This window comes from Macrotis lagotis, chromosome 2, assembly GCF_037893015.1.
Source record: "Macrotis lagotis isolate mMagLag1 chromosome 2, bilby.v1.9.chrom.fasta, whole genome shotgun sequence".
Lineage (NCBI taxonomy): Eukaryota > Metazoa > Chordata > Mammalia > Peramelemorphia > Peramelidae > Macrotis > Macrotis lagotis.
In genome coordinates, this window is record NC_133659.1 from 194,758,842 (window position 1) to 194,782,468 (window position 23,627).

Below are 23,627 nucleotides of genomic sequence, written 5' to 3' on the forward strand. Positions count from 1 at the left end.
CCACTGCTGCCCCACCCCATCCTAAGCCTCTAGCTCCCTTCCCTCCCCTACATCCACTTTGCCCCAGAGATCCCTCCATCTGCCAGGGATGAAGTAGGGGCAGGACACAGGAATGGGGACACTGAGACATCCAGCTCTTTGTGGGGGAAGGCAAAGAAGAGGGGAACAGAGGAGGAGCAAGGGGTCAAGAATACTGATCGTAGGCCTATTTACAGGGGGAAGCAGAAATTATAGCTGTAGTCTCTAAAAATAAAAAAAAATGGGAAACTGTTGGGTGAGGAGAAGATAGTGATGGGGTAACCTCTAACCCTGGCCCAAGCAAGGTCCACCCCCTTCCTCCCACCCTCACCCACCCACCCATCCCTGCCTGGGACTGCAGGGGTTGATGGGGGGGGGGGGGGTAAGATAGAAAATGAAAAAACAAACAAAAAAAACAAAACAAAAAACTAATGAGAGATAGATTTTGAAGGTGATGGAAGGTGGGGAAGGAATATTGGGGTCTCTCCTCCCTTAGCCCAAGCCCCACTCTTGGGAGAAAGGATATGTCTGTGGAGATTGGGGATGAGGGGGAATGTAGAAAGAGGTGGTCTTATTTAGAAAGTAGGTCTGTGGGTAGCCTACTATCCATCTCCAAGGAGAGGAGGGGACCAGGTGACTGGGGAGAGAGATATGTGGGCTGGGTTGGAGAAACTGAGGTGGCACTGAACCAAAAAAGGGGGAGCCAGGAAGGCTTAAGCCACTGAGAGGTTGAGTTTTGACCCTCAACAGGCACTGGGGGGAAGAGGGGTGCCCTGAAGAGAGACTATTCAAAGGAGCCCTGACCCAGGACTAGGAATTAAAGAGTTAACATTCAGAGTCTAAACAGCCAGAAAGAGTGAGTTTTCTACCTGCCCCCTTTCTCCATCTGTCTCCACCAGAGGCCCAGTTAACTAAAATGGATGAAAGAACTCTATCACTATTTGGCACCTGCAGGGTGAGGGGATAAGGGGTACAAAATTCAGCGAGGGAGTGGGCACAGAGAAATGATTGACTGAATGGAGTTTGCCCCAGGGAAGTGAGAAGGAGGTTGGGGACCCAAGTGTCCTGGGTCCTCCCTTTGCTCCCTCTTGATTCCCCTCCGTGGATACCAAGAAAGGGAAATAAACCAACCAGAAGTCAGGGCAGGGTTTGACCCAACCTCCAAGCAGCCCCTTGTTCTAGCCACCCTGCCCTAGGCTCTAGGCCCAGGGAAGGCCGGATTGGAGGAGGGCCACTGGCTCACAGTAGGGGGAAGCTCTCCTCACCCCAGAAGCAGGAGTAGGATGAAACTGAGACAGCAAATTGATCACCGAGGTGAAGTAGAGGTGGGGAAAGAGGATGAGTCAGGAATGAAGTCTAAAGCCAAGAGGTCCTGGGGGTCCTGGTGGCATCACAGGGCCCCTTCAGTTTTTGAGATCTTTGGGGTAGGAGCAGTGGAAAGGGGAGAGAGCTGGCCAAGAAGTGCAGTGGCCATTCCCCAAAAGTCTCCAGCTACTTCCCTTCCCATTCCAGTTTGGAGGCAGTGGCTTGGAGTTGGACAAGTTTAGGTGGTGGGCAGTAGGTCCATTTGTCCATCTGGAGCCCACCCTGCAGACATGCCCAGAGACAGCAGGAGGGATCACCCCATAGCACCCCTCAAAGTCATCAGGAGTCTCCCTCCACCCTGGGCAGCCCCCTCAGTCTTGGGGAGATGGTGGCAAAACTGTCTTTCAGGATAGACACAGGCCAAAGGAGGGAAGTCACATTCCCTAGTCACTTCTACTTAGGCTCTGACTTGCCAAATGAAAGATTAACCCAGTTGAGCCCTAAGTCCAGAGGCCTTCCCAGCTGTTCCTCTGGTCCCTGAAGCAAGGAGGGAGATGGGGCAGGGTGGGGAAGGAGGGAATTGGGGCACCTGTCCCCAGGTGGGGAGTGGAAAAGAAAGGGTGAGGATCGGGGTGGGGAAGGGAGGAGGGAGGAGAGGAGGGGGAGAAGAAGGAAAACCAAGGGTTGGGGGGGTTAGATATTGACTGGGGATTGGGTATGTGTTAAGTGGAATTGGAATTCCTCATTGTCTGTAGGTTCCCCTCTAGTTCCGAAATCTGAAAAAAAAAATACAAGTGATCAGGCCGGACTAGGGACAGTGAACAAGATGGAATAACTGACTGGCAGCAGGCCTGACCCCTTTTCCCAAAAACTACATACTTCCTAAGGGACAAAGGACAGGGTGACACTATCCCCATTCCCACATGCAGCAAGCTCATGTGAGTATCTGAGACCACAGCGGTGGGGGTGTTCAACTGAGACTCTCCTCTTTGTCCAGTCTCTTTTCTGAGAGAGGGATCTCTCTCAGATACTCTGATTCTCTTCCTAATGCTCTATCTCTGTCTCCTTCATCTGTTTGAGTGTCTGACTGGCTCTGATACTTTCCTTCTCTGTCTCTCCCTCCCCCCTCCTCACCTTGTGTCTTTTAATAGGGGAAAGTGGGAAGGGAGGGTTTTTGGAACAAGTGGTACTTGCCTCTTGGATTCCCTCCTTAGAAGGTTGGCTGGCCTGACAACCTATGAAAAGTCTCAACCTGGACCAGGCAGTACCTATGATTGGTTCCTAAGCTCTTATGTGAAGAGATAGGCAGGGAAGAATGTTCATCCCTCACTTCCATTTCCACTCTTCATCTCCTAGAAAACTCCCTTCAGGAAGTAAATTCAAGTAGTCTAGCTTTCCAGTGTCTGACCTCCCAAGAAGCCAACCCTAGTGGTCCCCTCTCCACACCACTACCCTATGTTGGTCACCCTGAGAAGCAGACAGAAGGCTCATTAGCTCACCATGAGCTTTGTAATGTCCCTGATGATTAGATGGAGGCAGGAGAATGGGAGAGGAAGAATTGCAGATTTGTTACCCTACCTTGTCTCGGAGTTTGTCTATCTCCTCCTTCCGAGCAAGCTCTGATTCTTCCAGCACCCGACGCTGGGCAGTTTCCTTCTTCAGGAACTCGATCTCCCTTTGGGAAAAGAAGGGAGGAAGGTGGGTCAGGGCTGGGTACAGGGCCTAAAGAGGAATCCAGGTATCTTAGTTTCCATCTCCACTGCTCGGGGATGGGGGGGGGGGGTGGTGGATTTCCTCTAAGAACCCAGTGTTCTATGCCAGGATTGTCCACAAAGAGATTTTTTTTCCCTAGAGTCCCCTAGAGATCCATTCCTCCTCAGGATGTGTATGTTGGGTAGGGGGGGGAAGCATAAAAAGTAGTGAGAAGTAGAGGACCAAATTCCTGGGGCTCAGGATACAGAAAAAAAAAACTAAGTTTCTACCTCTATTCTTTTTTTTTTTTTTTGAGGAAATGGGAATTAAGTGGCTTGTCCAAAGTCACACAGCTCATAATCTAAGACTAGATTTGATCTCAAATCCGCATGATTTCACAACCAGTACTCTAACCACTACACCATCTAGCTGCCTTTTTCTATCTCTCTTCTAAGAGGTGAGAGTCAGCAGGGGTTTGATACTCTTTGGAGACTGATCTTTAGAGAACACCCTCATCTCCCGGTTCTCTTTTTCTCAAAATACTAGGTTTCTGTCCCTTTCTCAGCTCTGAGAACCTTTGCTTCAAAGATCTTTTTTTTTTACTGAGTCATCACTACTCAATACTTGAGGACTTCTGCACTCAGTTCATCAGAACAGTCCCTGGCCCATATATATATATATTTATACACACACCCTAGGTACCATCCATCTGACCTTGTTCTATGGGGATCCACACCTTCCTTTAGATTTCTATTGTGAGACATTTCCTCTCTTCAGGGCCTCCCACCTGAGGTGTACAGTTCTCTTGGACCTTTGACTTCTCAAATGACTTTCGCTAGATTGGGAGCCATTAGTATTTATCTTGGATGTGTACTAACTTCCCTTTAGTGCCCCCTCCCTATCCATACTATTCAGTTTCCCTCCCTCTGGTCAGGCTAGATCAGCAGTGGAAAACTGAAAGAAATCTTGAAGGCCATTTAGTCCAATCTCCTCATTTTAAAAATGAGGAAACTGAGACTCATGGAGGTAAGGTGACTTTGTCAAAATTATAAGGTAATAAGCAGAAGAGATAAAAATATGAACTCAGATCTTCTAACTCCAAAGCCTGCCCTTGTTCAACTATCCCATGTTGTTCCTCCTTGGTTCAGATCCATGATTCTCCAATACCTTACCCCCCAGCCCCAAACCTCCACCCTCCCTGACTCAGACCCTTGCCCAGGTCCATACTTCTGCTGGTAGTCCTTAATGAGTCGTTTGGCTTTGCTGTACTTTCGCTCCAGGGCCTGATACTGGGCTTGAGTCTCCCTGAGGTGCTCATCCACAGCCTGGCATAGGCTCTGCGCCTCCCCCCAGTAGCCCTCCAGTTTCTCCATTCTCTCTTTGTTCTCCTCCACGCTCTGTTCTAGCTGGGCCTTTTCCGCTCGCCATCGCCCCTTCTCCTGCTCCAGGCCCTGAAGCTGAGATGGCATCAGAGAAGAAGGATCAGGGGGAGAGAAAAGTAAATAACAAAAATGTTTGGGCTGTGTGTCTAGGGATATTTCAAACCCAAAGACTTTCTCTAAGATCACAGTCATAGGATGATAGCTTCAGAACTGGAAAGGATGGTAGGGGTCAGCTCTAATTTTATAGATGAGAAAACTGAAGTGAGAGAGGCAAAATGAAAGTAAATGGCAGAATTAGTCTATGATATCCTGGTCTACTGGCTACAAATCCAGTGCTCTTTCTGCTGAGAGCCATCTTCCCTTCCCTTTTCCCCAATGATTTTGCACCTTCTCAGGTCCCCTGCCTTCTCTGCCAACTCCTTTTCCTTTTCTGATCCTATAATTGTGAGATTCTCCAGGAGCTCAGTACTTGATGCCTTGCTGTTCTGTCTCCACATTCTCTCCCTTGGAGAAATGATGTTATCTCCTGGCTTCAACTATCACTTCTATTTGGATGACTCCCAAATCTTTATTTCCACACCAGGCTGAGCTCTTGAGCTCCAGATATACAGTTCCACTATCTGCTGAGCACCTATCTACTCACCTTAGACATCATGGAGGAGATACATTGGGACATACTATAGTCAGTAATTACAGAATGAATTCATTACTCATAGCTATCCCCTCTCCCTCTAGCCCATCCAAATTCTATGCCCTTCAAGGGACAAGTACATTCCATCTTCTCTATGAAGGCTTCCCTAACTGCTCTAGGTCAGGGGTGTGAGTGTATGTATGAAAAGGTCAATCAATCATTCAATCTATCCATCCACAGCTGTTTATTAAGGAACTACTATGTGTCAGCCATAGGAAACAAGTAAAAGAAGGAAGCAACCACTACACCCAAGGAACTTACAAGGACAAAGCCCCTACCAAGCTCCCTCCAAACAAATCCAAAGAAGCTCATGGTAGTCCAAGACAATCACTCACCTTTCTTTTCAGCTGCTGGATCTCAGCCTCAGTAACAGCATGCTTTATCTGGAGCTATTGGGAGGAGTGGAGAAACTGATTTAGCCCACAGTCTACCCAGGATGATACCCCAGCAGCTGGGCACCCGCATCCCCCTTCCCTCTTTGACCCCTGGGAGCCCTCCCCCACCCCCACCTCCTTAAACTTGTGCACCAGCTTCTCGGGTTCCATCTCTACTGGGGACAAGGCGTCCTCATTTTCTGCCAGTTCAAACACCTCTATGGCCATTTCACTGCCTGGGAATGTAGGGCTCATCTCCTCATCCTCATCTGTGGCATATTCGCCTGTCTGAAGGAAGGGAAACAAGGCAGGTATGAAAACTACATCCTGATTCCTCCCTTTTTTCCTCACCTAGACTCCACCTATCCACCCATCCACCCCCAGACTTAGGGCTATAACTTTGTCCATCTGGAAGCTCTGCCTCTACCTTGGGCATATTTCCTAAACTCTCTATTTGACTAGGATCCACCCTTGGTACAGTGTCCAAGACTTTACTTAAATTTAGTTAAGAGAGATTATAGAACTGGAATAGTCCTTAGGGGTAAAGGAAGACAGGAGACAAAATATACACAGCAAGGAATAAGTATATGAAATTCTAACCTTAAGAGGTACAGGCAGGAAATATAAGTGGATTCAAGAAAGGATTGGACAAATCGATGACCATTAGAACCATAATTGGCTATTAAGAGATGCTGAGCCATACTTAACCTTGAGAAAGAACAGTGGGAAGGAAATCAGGACTTCCCATGGTATGGAAAGGAAAGGGACTGTAAAAACCATCTAACTCAATACCTTCCCCCAAAAGAGAAGGAAACAGGCCCAAAAAGGGGGAAGAGATTTGTCCAAAGTCATGATAGCCTTTGAGCTTTAAATAATGACCATTAGAAAATGGATGGCCATGGTCCAGGCAGACTCCAATGTGAATGGAAGCCACTCTGGAAGTCAAGGCAATGCAGCCTTTTTTGTTCTCTTCCTCCTCTGAGCTATTATTTAACAAATATTGTGAATAATCATAATAGTTAATATATAAATGCTTTGAAAACCTTAAAGTACTTTGTAAATTCTAGTTATATAATTATAACAACAATGAAAATACATTTTGCACTTTGCATATATTATAGTGTATTTTTTGAGCCTTTAAGTCTTATCTCTGCATTATACTATAATCCCCCAGTGGCCAGGGAGAATGTCTAATGCATTTTTAAAGCACCTACTATATCCCTTTCAGAGCCAGGAGTATAAGGCTTTAGAGCTGAGGAGTGTGTGATGCCCCATATGACCACCAGGTGGCACCCACACTGACAGGTGAGGCCAAGTATACCCCTTCTGACACTGGACAGGTGGAATCAGGCCTCCAGACTACCTCTTCATCTTCTTCTGCATATTGGGCATATCTTTGCTCCATCATTTCTCTTTGCCACCGCTCCTGCTCCAGAGTCTGTTGGATTAGTTGGGCCACCTCACTCTGCTCTCCTGGACGTTCCCGTCCGATCAGAAATCTATAATGTTTGGAGGGAAGAAAGAAGAGAGATATCGTTTCAGTGATGGACTGGTGAATGTGCACAACACACTTTTAAGTTTAACTTGCATGAACATTTTCTCCATCACTTTCTTAAGCCTAGATAATCAACAGGAATAAATCAAGACCTGATTTGTAGAATTTGCTGATTTCCAAAAAGTAAAGGCTCACACTGAAAATTTAATGATTTCTAGAGGTGTAAATGATCACAATGAAATTTAACAACCAGCTCTCTGGAGCTTGTAAGAGAATCCCCTGGAAGTTCCTGTGTTAAGAGCTGGACTTTTGAAGGAATGGTGCTTGGTGAAGAAGGTGGAAGGGGCAGATATGAGAGATATCCTATGCATAAACTGGTCCAAAGTAGTTGATGTGATTCTGGGGATAACATTTGTCCCCTCTGTGTTTCCTTCTTTAAAAATCTCTATCAATCCCTTTTTTCTTGTTGTTGTTGTTTAGTTTTTTCCAATTACGTCCAACTCATTGTGACCCTATTTGGGGTTTTCTTGCCAGAGATACTGGAGGGGTTTACTATTTTCTTCTCTAACTCATTTTTTTCAGATGAAGAAACTGAGGCATACAGGTGATGTGAATAAGTGATCAGATTTAAACTCAAGTCTTTCTAATTCTAGATCCAGCCTTTTAGCCACAAGCTGTCCCTATTTATCTCTTTGCCTTGCATTCTACAGAAAGGGAAAAGCTAAAGTTAGGTTAAAAAGGCTACACTAACATTAATTATAAATTGCTTATCCCAGGATCACCAAGTGCCAAACTGGTTAGTGATCCTGGAAATAAATCATCCAGTTCAACTTCCTTATTTTCAAAAGAAACAAACTAAAAGGTGGAAAGGAGAAGTGACTTGTTCAAGGCCACAGAATTGGTCAATAGAAGAGCCAAGAATCAAATCTAAGTTTTTTGTTTCCAAGGTCAGACTCGGATCTTAGATTTATAGCTGGAAGGGATGTTGTCTGGTCCAATTCCTTCAATTTTTTTAAAAGAGTAAACTAAGACTTATAGACATTAAGTGACTGGCCCCAAATAACACAACCAGCCTTTGAATCTGTATCCTCTTGCTCTAAATTTGCCATTCACCTATCCACAATGTCAGCTCCTTGAGGATGTAAGTCTTTGTTTCTCTAGCATCTAATACTGTGTTTAGCACAATGAAGGTACCTAATATATGCTTGGTAGAAAAAAGAATGATCTCTCTACCAAGCTCCAGCTGCCACAGTTAAGGTTCACTATTTGAGACAATTCTTATCATAACTATCTATTCTTTCCAGGATTGAGAACAATACCTCAGTGAGGACTTGTTCTCACCATATATCAGTGTGGGCACCAGGAGAAAAAGGGAAGGGAATATAATTTATACTTGTTTTTCAATTGCTTTAGTCTTGTCCAACTCTTTATGACCCCAATAGGGTTCTCTTAGCGAAGATACTGCAGGGATTTGACATTTCCTTCTCAGATTCATTTAAAGATGAAGAAACTGAGGCAAACAGTATCAAGTGACTTGCCTAGGGTCACATAGCTAGTAAATGTTTGAGGGTGTATTTGAACTCATGAAAATGAATTTTCCTGAATAAACCCATTTGACTCAGTTTCCTCATCTATAAAATGAGCTGGAGAAGAAAATGGCAAACCATTCCAGTATCATTGCCAAGAAACCCCAAATAGGCTCATGAAGAGGTTGAACACAACTGAAAATTACTGAACAATAACAAAAATATCCCAGGAATAAGGAATTGTGCTAAGTACTTTTTTACAAAAATTTCATCTGATCCTCACAGCAACTCTTCAAGGTACAGTTGAGAAAGCTGAGGCAAACAGAGGTCAAGTGACTCATCCAAAGTCATATAGCAAGTTAATGTCTAAGACTGTATGTGAACTCAGGTTTCCTGACTTCAGGTGATTATTCTAGCCACTGTGGCCCTGTCTGACTCTTAAGGTCACTCAAAGGGGAGCCCAACTAGTTGGGCTTTTTTTCCCCCTAAATAGCCTAACCTCTGAGGAAGTAAAAAGATGCTGGAGGGGATAGCAATGGGATCTTTGTTCACCATATGTAAATGGTCAAAATGCAGCACTGCTTCCCTTCAGTCCTTCCCCATGAACTCTTTGCCTCTTCCTCTGTTATAGTATCTCTAAAACTACACTCTTCTGGTTTTCCTAACTCCTAATCATTCCTCCAGTGTACTGCCTCCTTGTCCATATCCTGGGACTAGAAGTATGCTAGTAAATATTTATTAACCAAGGGGGCAGCTAGGTGGCATAGTGAACAGAGCACCAGCCCTGGAGTCAGGAGTACCTGAGTTCAAATCTGGTCTCAGACACTTAATAATTACCTAGCTGTGTGGCCTTGGGCAAGCCATTGCCTTGCAAATAAAAAAAAAATCTAAAAAAATATTTATTAACCTCCTCCCCTGCCTCCAAATGTCTGACACACTTTTAAATTTATTTTTCAAGAAAACAATAAATGAAGCTTTGAGGTATAGTTATTGCTGATATCACAGGTGTAAATACTCAAATTGAAAATTTTGAAATTAGCTTTCTTAAGCTTTAGAGCTAGCTCCAGCATACTTCTGTCCTATCCTGGGTCCTTTTTTCTTTTCTCTCTTCAATCAAGCAAGCAATCAATCATTTATTAAGGGCCTACTATGTGCCAGTCACTCTATTAAGTGTTGAGGTGACAAAAAGAGACAAAACATAGACTCTGTCCTTAAGGTGTTTAGAATCTAATAGGGAGACATCAAACCAATAGATACAAATAAACTATATATATACAGAATAAATAATAAACAGGAGGAAGGAATAGAACAGAGAAGGATTGGGAAGAGCTCCCTATAGAAGATGGGATTTTAGATGGGACTTAGAAGACAGAGAAGCAAAAGGTGGAGATGAGAAGGAAGAATGTTTCAAGCTTGGGGGCCAGTCAAAGAAGATGCCAGGAGCTGTGAGGTGGACTGTGTGTATGAGGAGTTGGAGGGACTGGGAGGAGGGAGTTTGTTGTCCTCCATAGTAACAGGGAGAAGGAAGAGTTTAGGGGAAGAGAAAATGAGACCCATTTTGGACCCAGACATTTCATTCACTCAGAACTGTAGCTCCAAATTATAGCTAAAATATCGACCCACCAAGTATCAGATCCTGAACAAGGCTTTTCCTATTTTGCATTTTCTTCAGATTTATGTTGTTTTTCTGTAGGTTTGTTCACCCTCCACACCCCCAAGAATGTCAGCTCTCCTTAAAAAGCAAAGGTTGTTGGGGGGGGGTGGAATCAGGGTGAAGGCAGGATTTCCCAGAGGCTCAGCCAAGAAACTCCAAAGGCCTTAAAATTATGACTCTAACTAAAATTTGAGAGGAAGAACCCACAGAAAGACCCAGTAAGGCAATTTTCCAGTCCAAGGTAACCTGGAAGATCTGTGGGAAGGCTCTGTTCCACTGGGTTGGAGGGGGTGGCTGCATAGCTGGGATCACCTTGGGCCAGAGCAAATGAGCTACAACATTCCAAGAATAGTCTGGAAGCGCTTAGGTCCCTGGGGGAGCTAGCCAGTGGCAGGTGGAAGTGGTATCCAGACTTCCCAACCCAGGGATCACCAACCACAACTTGGAAGATCAGGGGAAACTCAACCAGAGTGAGCACAGAACCCAGGCCAGTGAGGCCCTCAGCACAGCCTCTATAGGTCCACATTCAAACCCTGGTCACCCTCTAGGGCCTCCTTTTGCCATAGAGCAGGGACACTCCTCACAGCTCCAGGGCAGAGGGGAGTGCTTGTGGTCATCCACAGAGCAGAGTGCAGGCAAGAGAGCAGTCAGAGCCTCTCATAGTACACTGAAGGAATTGAGGTCCTTGTGGGCATGTTCCATATCATTAAAAACTCAGGAAACATCTCAAAACTAGGGAATAGGCTGGATAAATGAATAAACAGGAAAAAAAGAACCTGACCATAGACAATTACTTTGGTCCCAAGGAGGATCAAAACATACTCAGAAGATGACAAAGTCAAAGCTTCTGTATCCAAAGCCTCCAAGAAAAATAGGAATTGGTTTCAGGCTATGGAAGAGCTCAGAAAAGATTTTGAAAATCAAATAAGGGAGATAGAGGAAAAACTGGGAAAGGAAATCAGAGTGATGCAGGAAAATCATGATAAACCAAGTCAGCAACTTGATCCAGGAGATACAAAAAATTACCAAAGAAAATAACATTAAAAATCAGTTTAGATCAAATGGAAAAAGCAGGCCAAAAAGATAAATAAGGAAAGAATACCTCAAAAAGCAGGATTGGCCAAATGGAAAAGGAGATAAGCTCTCTGTTAGGGGTTTTTTGGTTAGTTTTTTTTTTGCAAGGCAAACGGGGTTAAGTGGCTTGCCCAAGGCCACACAGCTAGGTAATTATTAAGTGTCTGAGACCAGATTTGAATCCAGGTACTCCTGACTCCAGGGCTGGTGCTTTATCCACTATGCCACCCAGCTGCCCCTACCACCTAGCTGCCCCTGGAGATAAGCTCTCTGAAGAAAACAACTCCTTCATTTGTAGAATGGAGCTAAGGGAAACTGATGACTTTGTGAGGAATTAAGAAACAATACAACAAAACCTAAAGAATTAAACACTAGAAGAAAATGTGAAAAATCTCATTGAAAAACAACTGACCTGGAAAACAGATCCAGAAGAGACAATTTAAAAATTAATGGACTACCTGAAAGTCATGACCAGGAAAAAATCCTTGACTTCATTTTTAAAAAAATTTCTACAGGAAAATTGCCCTAATATCCTAGAAGCAGAGGGAATCTACTGTTTACCTCCTGAAAGAAATTCCATGAAATTAACTCCCAGGAATATTATAACCAAATTCCAGAACTTCCAAGTCAAAGAGAATATATTACAAGCAGCCAGAAAGAAACAATTCAATTCAAATATTGTGGAGCCATAGTCAGGATTACACATGATTTAGCAGCATCTACATTAAGGGCTCAAAGGGCTTGGAATATCATATTCTAGAAAGTAAAAGAGCTTGGATTAATACTGAGAATCAACTGCCCAGCAAAACTAAATGTTCTCTTCCAGGGGAAAAGATGGACATTCAATGAAACAGGGGACTTTATTTATTCATTGGTTTTTGCAAGGCAGTAAGGTTAAGTGACTTGCCCAAGGTCACACAGGTAATTATTAAGTATCTGAGGCTGGATTTGAACTCAGATCCTCCTGACTCCAGGGCCAGTGCTCTATCCACTGTGCCACCTAGCTACCCCCAAACAGGGAACTTTCAAACTTTTCTTCCAAACTTCCAAACAGAACTGAACAGAAAGTTTGATCTCTAAGTACATGACTCAGATGAAGCATAGAGAGGGTAGATGGGAAGGCCAAATTAGGAAGGACTTAATGATGTTGAACTGCTTGTATTCCTACATGGGGAGATGATACTGGTAACTCACATGAGCCATCTCAATTAATAGAGCAGTTAGGAGGAGCATATATAGACAAGGCACAGGAGAGAGCTGAATATGAAGGTATAATAGATTATAAAGATGGAGTCAATGGGTGAAAAAGGAATGTACTGGGAGAAAGGGAAAGGGGGTACAATGGGCTAAGATTTCATGTAAAAGAGCGATGAAAAAATTTTTGCAGTGGAGTGGGATGGGGGAAGGTGAGAGGGAATGAGTGAGCCTTCATTCTCATCAGAAATGAAATGACATACACAATAAGGTATAGAAATCTATCTTACTCTGGAGATAAAAAAGGAGAGGAAGGGGATGGGAGGAAAGGGACAGGGAGAGGGGAATGGGGAACTTTAGGTGATGGAGGAGGGGGAAGATCATTGGGAGGATAGTCAGATACAACACACTTTTTTTGTTTTTTGCAAGGTTGTTGGGTGTCTGGGATGGGATTTGGGCTTAGGTCCTCCTGGCCCAATGGCTGGTGCTCTGTCCTCTGTGACTCTTGGCTGCTCCATAACACACTTTCGAGGAGGGACATAGTGAAAAGAGAGAGAGAATAGAATAAATAGGAGTGAGGAGGAATGGATGGAGGGAAATACAATTAGCAATAGCAGCTGTGGGGAAAAAAAATACGGAAGCAACTTCTCTGATGGACTTATGATAAAGAATGTAATCCATCCCAGAGACAGAACTGATGGAATCTGAACACAGACTGGAGTATAATTTTTTCTTTCTTTCTTTCTTTCTTTCTTTCTTTCTTTCTTTCTTTCTTTCTTTCTTTCTTTCTTTCTTTCTTTCTTTCTTTCTTTCTTTTATTTTCCTGAAGTTTTTCTATTGGGGGGCGGGGGAGAGGAGATTATGTTTACTCTTACAACAAGACGATTTTAGTAACAAATAAATAAATAGATGAATAAGAAGTTTAAAAAAAGGAAAACAAAGTGAACATAAAAAAAGGTTGTTTGTGGGTACCTGGCTCCAAGAAGATGCTTAATGTAAGTTATTCCTTCCCCATCATGACTTTCCCCATTGAGCTTTTGCTATATTGCATGTCAATATAAGAAATTAAATGAGAATTTGAGAGGAGTTTTACAGAAGGCACAGATAATTTATGAAGGCCAGCAGATGATACAGAAAAAATTTAGAAACTCAGAAATACATTTATATATATAAAATACATTTATATATATAATACATTTAGGGGCGGCTAGGTGGTGCAGTGGATAAAGCACCGGCCCAGGAGTACCTGGGTTCAAATCCAGTCTCAAACACTTAATAATTACCTAGCTGTGTGGCCTTGGGCAAGCCACTTGACCCCATTTGCCTTGCAAAAACCTAAAAATAAATAAATAAAATTATATAGTATTTTTTAGTATTTTTACTTAACATTGACTTACATGGCCTAGGACCAAATACTTAACCCAAGTTTTACAATAAGGTACTGTAAACACTCCATAAAAGAAAGAGAAAAATTCAAACTTCTTTATATGAAGGGAAAGCCAAATAAATTTACTCAGATTTTCCAGATCATAGGGATGTTGCATCCTTAATCCTCTCAATGTGGAAGGAATAATTGTAGATTTTTGTTGTTGGTTTTTTTTTTTTTTTGCCAGGCAATAAGGTTAAGTGGCTTGCCCAAGGCCACATAGCTAGGTGATTAAGTGTCTGAGGCCACATTTGAACTCAGGTACTCCTGACTCCAGAGCGGGTGCTCTATCCACTGTGCCACCTAGCCACCCCCATAATTGTAGATTTTTAAAGTGAATGAATGAATGAATGGTCTCTTTGCCAACCTCCAATGCCAAATTTCCAACTGCTTACTAGACATCTCTATTAATTTATTCAATATAGAAATGATTATCTTTCTCTTGATTTCCCTATTTCTGTCAACAGTACCACCTTTCTTTCAGTCAACCAGATTGGAAACCTTACTGTTATCTTTGATTTTTCTCTTTCTTTGGCCTCATCATCATCTCTCAATAGCCAATCAGTTGTCAAGTCTTGTTGATTCAATTTCTGCACCATATGTCATATGTATTCATCTACCATTTAATCTCACAGTTACCACCCGAGGAAAGACTCTTTCATCTCCCTGAATTCCTGGCTTATCTCCTTGCCACCTTCCTCCCATCTCTACTTCACAAAGATGCCTGACTATCAGATTTCTTTAATGTACCTCTTACCTTCCCCCAGGCATCCCTCACCCCACCTATAGACTGTACTTTGCCTTCCTTGTATCCTCAGCACTTAGCACAGAATCTGGAATAGACACATAAATGTTTATTGACTATATACAATTTAGACTCTTTAGCCTGGCATATCCTGACTTCTACAAACAAGTCTCACTCTTTTAATACCTATTGTTATAAGTTCTGTTCCCTTTTCTATATAATAAATGACATAAAGGCAGGAAACATTTTTTAATGAGCTTTAAAAAAGAACCTCAACTTTCCTAGTAGCTAACAGAAATGTTTCTAAATATATTAGGTGCTTTAAAATATGGTTGTTGAATGAATGGAGATATTGGTAGTAATTGGAATCAAATTCTTTGGGTGTGGAGGCAAAGTGTTAGAAGGGAAGGGATGGTCATGCAAACAGGACTAAGGGAGAAGAGAAGAGTGTTTTGAGTATCCTCCTGCCTACAGAACTTCAGGAAGGGGAGGGGAGATGAAGAAGGGAGATTAGGATAAAAAGGAAATGGCAGAAGGCCTAGGTCCTCCTGAATCATGTTTCCTCCCCTCCCTACACACACACACACACACACACACACACACACACACACACACATACACACGCACACACTTCCTATTTCTCTATTGCTCATGTCCTGAACACCAACCCTTCCCAGAAGAGTAGTTCCCTTCTCCCCAGGGTCAGGATAGGGAGGAGTAATGATAGTAATGAGGGTATAAAAGGGACAAAGGCAACAAATGAGGTGGGAGAAAAAAAATTGGAGATGATGGGAGGAGAATTTATGGGCCAATCTATAGTCCCTGGCATCTAATTCTGATTCATTTCTTTTTTTGGCAAGGCAATGGGGTTAAGTGACTTGTCCAGGGTCACACAGCTAGATAATTATTAAGTGTTTGAGGCCAAATTTGAACTCAGGTCCTCCTGACTCCAGGGCTAGTGCTCTATCCACTGTGCCACCTAGCTGCTCCCTCCTTCATTTCTAATCAATGTCCCATCTCAGTAGGGAGGTACAATGAATGGTATAATCTAAGATTGCTTGGAGAGGGCTTGAGAATCAGAAGACTAGTAGAGATGGCATTTAGAAAGATCTGAGACAAATGAGGGAAAAGGTGTTTTTTATAAAAAGGCAGAAGAGCACTGGCCCTAGAGTCAGGAAGATCTGGGTTCAAATTTGACCTCAGGCACTTAATAATTACCTAGTTGTGTGACCTTCAGCAAATCACTTAATTAGCCCCATTGCCTGGCAAAAAAAAAAAGACATAAGAAAAGAGAAATGAAAAAAGGCAGAAGAGATCTGGAAGGGGTACCCTCTAGAGTAAGATTTCTCAACGTTTTTTGTGTCATGGATTCTTTTTTTCAGAATAATGTTTTTGAATGCATAAAAGAAAAATTACAAAGAAAACTAATTATATTGAAATACAATTATCAAAATATTTTAAAAATAAATTTGTAGATCTCAGGGTAAGAATACCTGATTTAGAGCATTTGCCCCTAATAATTCTGAAGCTATCTCCTTCCCACCTTAGTTACCAGGGCTGAACGAGGAGGCTGTGGACAGTAAAGTTGGGGAAGATTCTGTGGTGCTGGGCCTGCAGTCAAGGAGACCTAAGTTCAAATCCAGCCTCAGACATATGACCCTGAATCATTTACTTAATATTATTTGCCTCAGTTTCCTTATCTGTAAATGAACTAGAGAAGGAAATAGCAAATCACTCCAGTATCTCTGCCAAGAAATACTTGAATGGAGTCATGAAGAATCAGACAGAGCTGAAAAAATGCACTCTGTAAAAAAATGCACAACTGTCCTTTCTATGTCTTAATCCCCAAGGTAAAGCCCTAATCTTATCTGAGTGGAGCCATATCTATTGTAGATGGCATAGTTTGGTTGGCTGTTTTCTAAGAAGTATGAGGTTCCAACACCCACCCTTCTCCCAGAACCCGGAGTTTCTCACCGCACTCGGCCCTTGGTGTTTCTAAGCACAGAAGCTGCAAAACTCTGAGTCACACCCACCAAGCTGGTCCCATCCACTTCTACCAGGAGGTCATTCACTTGGATCCTAGGAAGAGAAGAAGGTTGAGAGTTAGAGAGGGCATCAGTCTCTGGTCAAGAGGACTGGGTCCATCACCACCTAGATTAGATTCCACTAGTCCAGTATTGGTTTTCCACCTCTCCCCAGCCCCCCCATCCCATACCCACCAGAGAAGGAAGAGATCTTTGGAGAAGACATCTGGAGCTTCCCAGAAGCTCCCTTTTCATAAGCTGTTTCCTACTCTGTCAAGCCCTCTGAATATCCATAGAATCATGTAGGAGTGTCTAACCTCCTCTCCCTACCTTCCCTTCTTCTCTCTCTCTCTCTCTCTCTCTCAATGTACTTTCCAAGACAAAGATATACAAGTTCACAAAGACATTATTTCCTTGATGCAAACACAACATATACACAAACTGAGATGCATTCAAACAGACATACTCATAAAGAAATATTCATGATAACAATGGGTGTAGTAAGCATGTGGGTGGCACAATGGATAGAGCCATCACATGCCTCCTCTTCCAAGTAATCTTTTGAATTCTATCATTCTCAGCACCTCCCTTTCAACTTAGTAAGACTTGGGGTGAGGAAGGAATGAATCAGAAATGTAGGAGAAGGGAAACCTAGAGTTAGGGAGTCCTGAGATAAAATCCCGCCTTCAACACTTCCTGCAAGTCACTTAATCTCTGCCTCAGTTTTCTTTTCTGTCAAATGGGGATAATAGCACTCTCTTTCCCAAGATGTTGTTAGGATCAAATTATTTGTACAAATGATCAATTTGTAAAGTGCTTTGCAACCCCTAAAGGGATATACAAATGCTGTTGTGCTTGAATCCCACCCTTTCCACCTTAACGCACATAAAATATAAACAAATATAAAATTTGTCTGAAATCAAATACATGAAGAAGAGTGCATCCCAAATATTGTAATGGAAGGAGTATAGGATTTAGTGCTCCTGAGGAGCCTGAATTTGAATCCCACCTCTGCAGCCTCTGACATAGAGTAAGCCATTTCATCTGTTGAATAATTGTTAAATAACTGTTTGAACAAATGATCTCTCTGGGCTTTGGTTTCCTAATCTGTAAAATGAGGGAGGTGGATTAGGTGGCCTGTAAGATCATTTTTAACTCTAAAAAAATGATATGACATACAGACACATATAACATACAAACAAATGAAAATGCACATCTGTATCTCTCCTTACCAAAATATAGGCCTATATTCACAAAGCAAGCATGCAACGCCCTTGTAAATACAGATGTTATTTCACAGCTAGGTGACTCAGAGTTTTGCAGCTTCTGTGCTTAGAAACACCAAAGGCCAAGTGAGTCTGACTGACAATAGGCTCTTAATATTTGTTTCCTTCCTATGGCTCCAATTGTTTCTTTCTCCCCTGTTACCCCCACAAGAGGGAGACTGTGAGTGACTCAAACTTGATCCACTAAAGAGGAAAGGGGAGTAGAGAAAGGAGTGGAAAATGGAAAGAGTCCTCCCCCAGTCCCTGCAACTCCAGAGATATTCCCACAGGACCCCATACGGGAATCAGAGGAAGACAATCCATTGTAAACAGGTTTCTTTCTCCCACCCATGCGCATGCGTCCAAATGCCCAAAGTTGTGCCTGGGCAGACACACAGAACCAGAGAATCAGAAATTGGCATCTCTACCCACACCCATTCATCCAGCCACAGTTAGGACTGGCCTGAAAGTATGTGGAAAAGTCTCTAAAGCTGAATGGAAAGGTATCTGAATGGAAAGGTAAGGGATGAGTCTGATTATGACCCCTATTATCTCTGCTTTGAGGACAAAAGATCAGAAGAAGAAACTCAAACCTTGGTAAAGCTCAGAAGTTGCCCCAAACCAATCTGGACAAAGAAATACAATTCCTATAACAGTATTCACAGATATAAAATGCCACAACGCACCTTTGTGAGTGCCTATACCATCAATTCACTAGTGTTGTGGGGAATTTAAGCAGGTTGCTATCACTCATTAGAACAAGTACAAGTTGTTGTTTTTGTTCATTCTTCTTTCTCAATGAAGACCAATGAAATTAGGAAGGTGACATCTTGACTAGCAAATGAATTGAATTTAAGTTAGGCAGAACTGTACAAAGTCATCAACCTCACTCTCTCCAGTTTAGTGGCAAGATGTAGATCAAGACAATTTGGTCTTTTCCCAGGTATCAGTTTGTCTGAGGCAATGTTCATTCAGTGATCAAAGGTTAGTTCAGAATTAAGGCAAAAGATGGCCTAGTTTGCCTTCAGAAAAGAATCAGTCTGGAAGGGGAAGACTCTCAGAGTTTCTAGCCAGAACAGAAACAATTGCTATTTACATTCACTCACAGCAAGTATAGACTGTATATCCAATAACAAGTCACTAACATTCTAACACCTAGATGCATATCTGCTCAGCTCCTCTGAAGGTTGCTACACAATTATGGAGGCACATTCTAGATGGCAAGAAAATACCAGAAAAGATGCCTTCCTTCATATTCTCACACACACAACTCTAGTGGTACCCAACATAAACTCATACAACCCACTACATTCAACAATTCATGGGCATTCATTCCTCTTGGAAATCCTGTCACCCAAATCCAGTCTGTAGGCTCTTGCACTTATTCCCCTAGAATTCTACCTCCCATTGGTGCTACAATTCATCACTCTCAAGAGAGGACACAAACCAATTAATGTGCTAACCTTCCCTTCCTGGCCTACCTTTCTTCCCATCAATGTGCTGGTCTTCCTAATGCCTTTCTGCCAACTCAGCTGGTAAGGCCTAGGCCTCTTATTCTCAAGGCTATGGGTTTGAGCCCTTTATTAAGCCCTTTCTTTGTAAGACATCATGGTAGAGTAGAAAGAGTGTTAGCTCTAAGTTGGAAGATTTGAGTTCAAACCTGTCTCTGACTCTTAACTACCTGTATGACCCTTCCCTCTCTTGGTCTCCAATTCCTCATCTATAGAGTGAGAGAGTTGGATTAAATGACCTCTAACACTCCTTCCCATTACAACTTTAGGATTCCTGGGGAAAATCTATGACCTAGAAGATTGAAACCTTCTATCTCCTGTCCAGGTTTCTATCTTACCTACAAAGGAGACATGGGAAAGTATCACATCAACTGTCAGCACCCACTCTGGAGAAAGAAGGGAGAAAGAATCTCATGAGAGCATCCACAGGCAGTCCCCATCTGGGATGGGAAAAGGACAGTTACCTGCCATCACGATGTGCAGCTCCTCCCTCAGTCACCGTCTTGACAAAGATGCCCAGCTTCTCCAGGCCCATGTCGGCCCCAGCACCCATGCCGATGATACTAATGCCCAGGCCTTCTGAGTCTACAAAGGGACAGATGGGAATGAAGAAGTCAGTGACATTCTGTAGGGGCTGGATTGGGGAGTGGGGAGGAGGACCAGAAATGCCTGCTAAATACTTGGGGAAGGGGGCATACAGTCAAGGTAATCTGGGAATAGACTCAGAATATGTTTAGCAAACAACAGGTGGGCTAGGGGATGAGGTCAAGAGACAAATAACTATTTGGTGGGTTGGTATTGGGTTGGGGGCAAAGTAGCAGGGAGTCTGAGGATAGGGTTGGTAGAGGATACATATGAAAAACTGATAGTCAAGGTAGCTAGTGAGCTAGCTTGGGATATGTGGGGGGGGGGGAAGAGTTCCAATCTAATCATTCCTCCAATAATTGCTAATCAGCCCTTCTCCCATTTCCTAAGGCTCAACCTCAACCCTGGGACCATCCATTCTCAATGTAGTCCCTACACTCCCACAACCTTCATAGAGTGGGATGCCAAGGAAGACCACACATGCTCCTGATCACTTCTTATTTTCTAATCTTCTCAAGGTTTGCAAAACACTGTAATAAGCTAGCTCTTTTTGATCCTTACAAGAGGCAGATAGCAGGGAAGTGACTTGCCTAGGATCACATAGCTAATAACTATCTGAGGTAGGATTTGATCTCAGATCTTCCTGACATCAAGTTCAGGGGTCACAAGGTCCTGGAAAGCTATAACAGACAGAGGGCAATTAGGTGTTTTTAGCTGTAATGAGGATCTAAAATGAATGATGTATGGTTCTGAAGGAGGGTTGGTGACAATATTTTGGATTTAAAGGGGACTAGGTGATGTCCTATGTCTTGATGGTGACTATTTTGGATCTGAGGCTAATCATTTTGGGTGGGTGATGCTCTGATGGAGCAAGATTCTGGATATGGGAGGGTTGTTGACAATGTTCCTCTGTGAATGGTTGGGATAGAGATTGGTATCAGTCCTGATGATGATGAATTGACTGTTATTCAATCAAACAATCTAACAAACATTTATTTAGCACCTGCTGTGTGCAATTGTGCTAAACATTGAAGATACAAAGACAAATTAAACCTTCCTGACCTTTCAGGAGTTTAGATTCTATTGGAATAGGGCAATGGTAAGGTCCACTGGAGGAGGGTAACAGTGTGTGGTTGTGACAGGGGTTAGGAAACAGCTTCCACATGTAGACACGTATAAAGAGAAGCCTCTATGCCAAAGTGTGAAATTCCTTAGTTCATCCTTTTGGTCTTAGAGATTCTATCAGGTTAAAATGTAAATGCCCTTGGTAGGAGACATAGGGTAAGTCTTAGGGAGGGCAAGCTTCTATCAGTCACTTCTATCACTTTGATATGTGTACCTCCCTTCCTTCCTTTCCTCTTGCCTCCTTTCCCTCCCTCCTTTCTCTCATTCCCTTCTTTTCTGACTTTCTTCCCTCCCTCCCTCTTTCCCTTCCTTCCCTCCTTATTTTTTCCTTCCTCCCTTCCTTCCCCCATCCTTTCTTCCCTCCATTCCCTCTCCCTTTCTTTCCTTTCTCTTTCTTTCTTTCTTTCTTTCTTTCTTTCTTTCTTTCTTTCTTTCTTTCTTTCTTTCTTTCTTTCTTTCTTTCTTTCTTTCTTTCTTTCTTTCTTTTTTTCTTTCTTTCTTTCTTTCTTTCTTTCTTTCTTTCTTTCTTTCTTTCTTTCTTTCTTTCTTTCTTTCTTTCTTTCTTTCTTTCTTTCTTTCTTCCCTTTTTATTAGGCCTCTGCTGCAATGAGCAGGTGTTAGGTTTAGGGGAGACCTGAAGAAATGTTTTATCCCATTCTTTTTAAATGAGTCATTCCAAAAAAATAGGTTTTAATAAGAAGGGAAGAGGAAGAAGTGTAAGAAAGGATAGAAAAGCAAATCTCAGACATAGTGCTACAAGGGAGAGAAGAGGGGTGTAACTCTTTACTGCAAGTGATAAGAAGGATGCTGCTTCTTATGACCTTGTTCTATGTTGGCCTTGAGTCATGGAACATATGGGGTAAAGTTGTGGTGCAGGGAATGGAACAGAGGAATGAGAGAGGAGGTGACTGAGTGTGGGGGCCAATAAGTGAGCAAATCAGTAAACTAGGACTGGAAAAGAAAACCTCAGAGCCTGGGTGAGAGAAGAGTACCCCCCAAGCTCCCACCTCACCCTTGTCCAGCTCCACAGGGAATAGCTCCAGCCTTTCCACCCGCTTCTCCAGCTCATATTCAGCTGAGGCTGCCATAGGATCCACATCCTCATTGCGACGATCATAGTCTTCATTGGAGTACGTGCTGAACACCTGGGCATAGGAAAGAGGAAGGTTGGAGGGGGACAGGGAAGGAGGAATGGGGTTAGAGAAGGTTAAAAGCTTGACCTGCAACAAAAAGGTGGTGACCAAGGCTGAGGCAGCAAGCTGCTCATTCCTCCTCCTCCTCCTCCTCTTTCTAGGTTTACTTTCCCCAAGTCCATAATATCTCTACCTTTGCACACTTAGGCAAATCACTTGACCTCTCTGGTTCTCCTTTCTTACGGTGTTAATTGTTGAAAGTTAACTAGCTCTAATGAGCAATGAAATGGTAAGTCAGAAATTGAAAACCAATAAGACACAGAAAGCTAATGAGAGAGAAAACCAGAGACAGAGATAAAGGAGATATGGAAGAGAAAATCTTTCAAGATGGAAAATGAGGAAGAAATAAAAGGGTAAGGGGAAAAAAGAGGAGGGAAGAGAAAAGATGGGAAAATGCAAGAGGAAAATAGAGATGAGTATTGAGGGAGCCAGATGGGGAGAAAGAGGAGGGGATTGGGTGTGAGACAGATGGGGGAGGGGAGGGAGAGAAGAGCAGGAAAGAAATGGATAAAGAAAAGGAGACACAACAGGAGACAGAAGCCAGAGAGTACACAGAAGAATCCTGTGTCTGCCTGTAACCTGATTTCTGGGGGATGGGGAAGACATTAGGGGGAGGGGAGGCAAAGGGAAAAAAATTCTCTCCCCAACTCCTCACCTTCTCCTTTAGAGAGAAGGGCTTTTCTTAAGGTGATCATAGTGGCCCACAATTTCTCTAGTTGCACCTTCCAGTGCCCACATATCAGGTCACTGAATTGAGACTGTCCTCATTTGAGACTGAAAAAACAAAAACAACCACCCTCCCCCCCCAAAAAAAAACCCTCCTAACAGAACACACATTTTCTTCTGGCACCTCCCACAGGAATCTCTTCCACTGGGAAAGAAAAAGGACATTTAATATCCTTCCCCAGCCCGCACCCCATCTCCCTACATACCTATCTATAACCAGGTATTGATATACCAGCAGTGCCTACAGGCATGACTAGAGAGTGAAGCCTGAACTTCTTTAGTCTTACTAGGGCACCATAAAATATTCCAGTGTGCCCAATGGGTCATGCCATTGGAGGCTCTCAAAAGATACTAGGGTCAAAATGCCACCATCCTGACTTAAGGGTAATTTTGGGGATCTTAGGAATTCTAAACAGGGCCAGCCTCTCCACAGGGTATCCTCTCTGCTCCTAGAAGATATAACAGATGCAGAACAGGGGCAATGTCCTTAAGGTCCCAGTGCTCAGGACATCAAATGTGGACCCCATTTGTTGCTCATTCTAGGGAGAGGTGCCTGTCTTTGGACCTAAAGTGTGGTGTGTGTGGGGGTGTCCACAATGGCAGATTAATGAGGATCATTTTG

The 23,627-nt window shown here is 43.0% G+C and overlaps 1 protein-coding gene across 1 annotated transcript in view; it reads right to left on the minus strand.

Annotated features, from left to right (window-relative positions):
• Positions 1-371: 371 nt before the first annotated feature.
• The window catches only part of PPP1R9B (protein phosphatase 1 regulatory subunit 9B), a 28,909-nt gene continuing 5,653 nt past the window's right edge, over positions 372-23,627 (minus strand). Inside the window, 9 exon segments of the mRNA XM_074224247.1 lie at positions 372-2,099; positions 2,902-2,998; positions 4,243-4,472; positions 5,424-5,477; positions 5,598-5,750; positions 6,826-6,961; positions 16,551-16,655; positions 19,841-19,961; positions 22,099-22,231. Of these exon segments, the coding sequence (XP_074080348.1) occupies positions 2,046-2,099; positions 2,902-2,998; positions 4,243-4,472; positions 5,424-5,477; positions 5,598-5,750; positions 6,826-6,961; positions 16,551-16,655; positions 19,841-19,961; positions 22,099-22,231 (1,083 nt within the window). The 3' untranslated portion in view covers positions 372-2,045.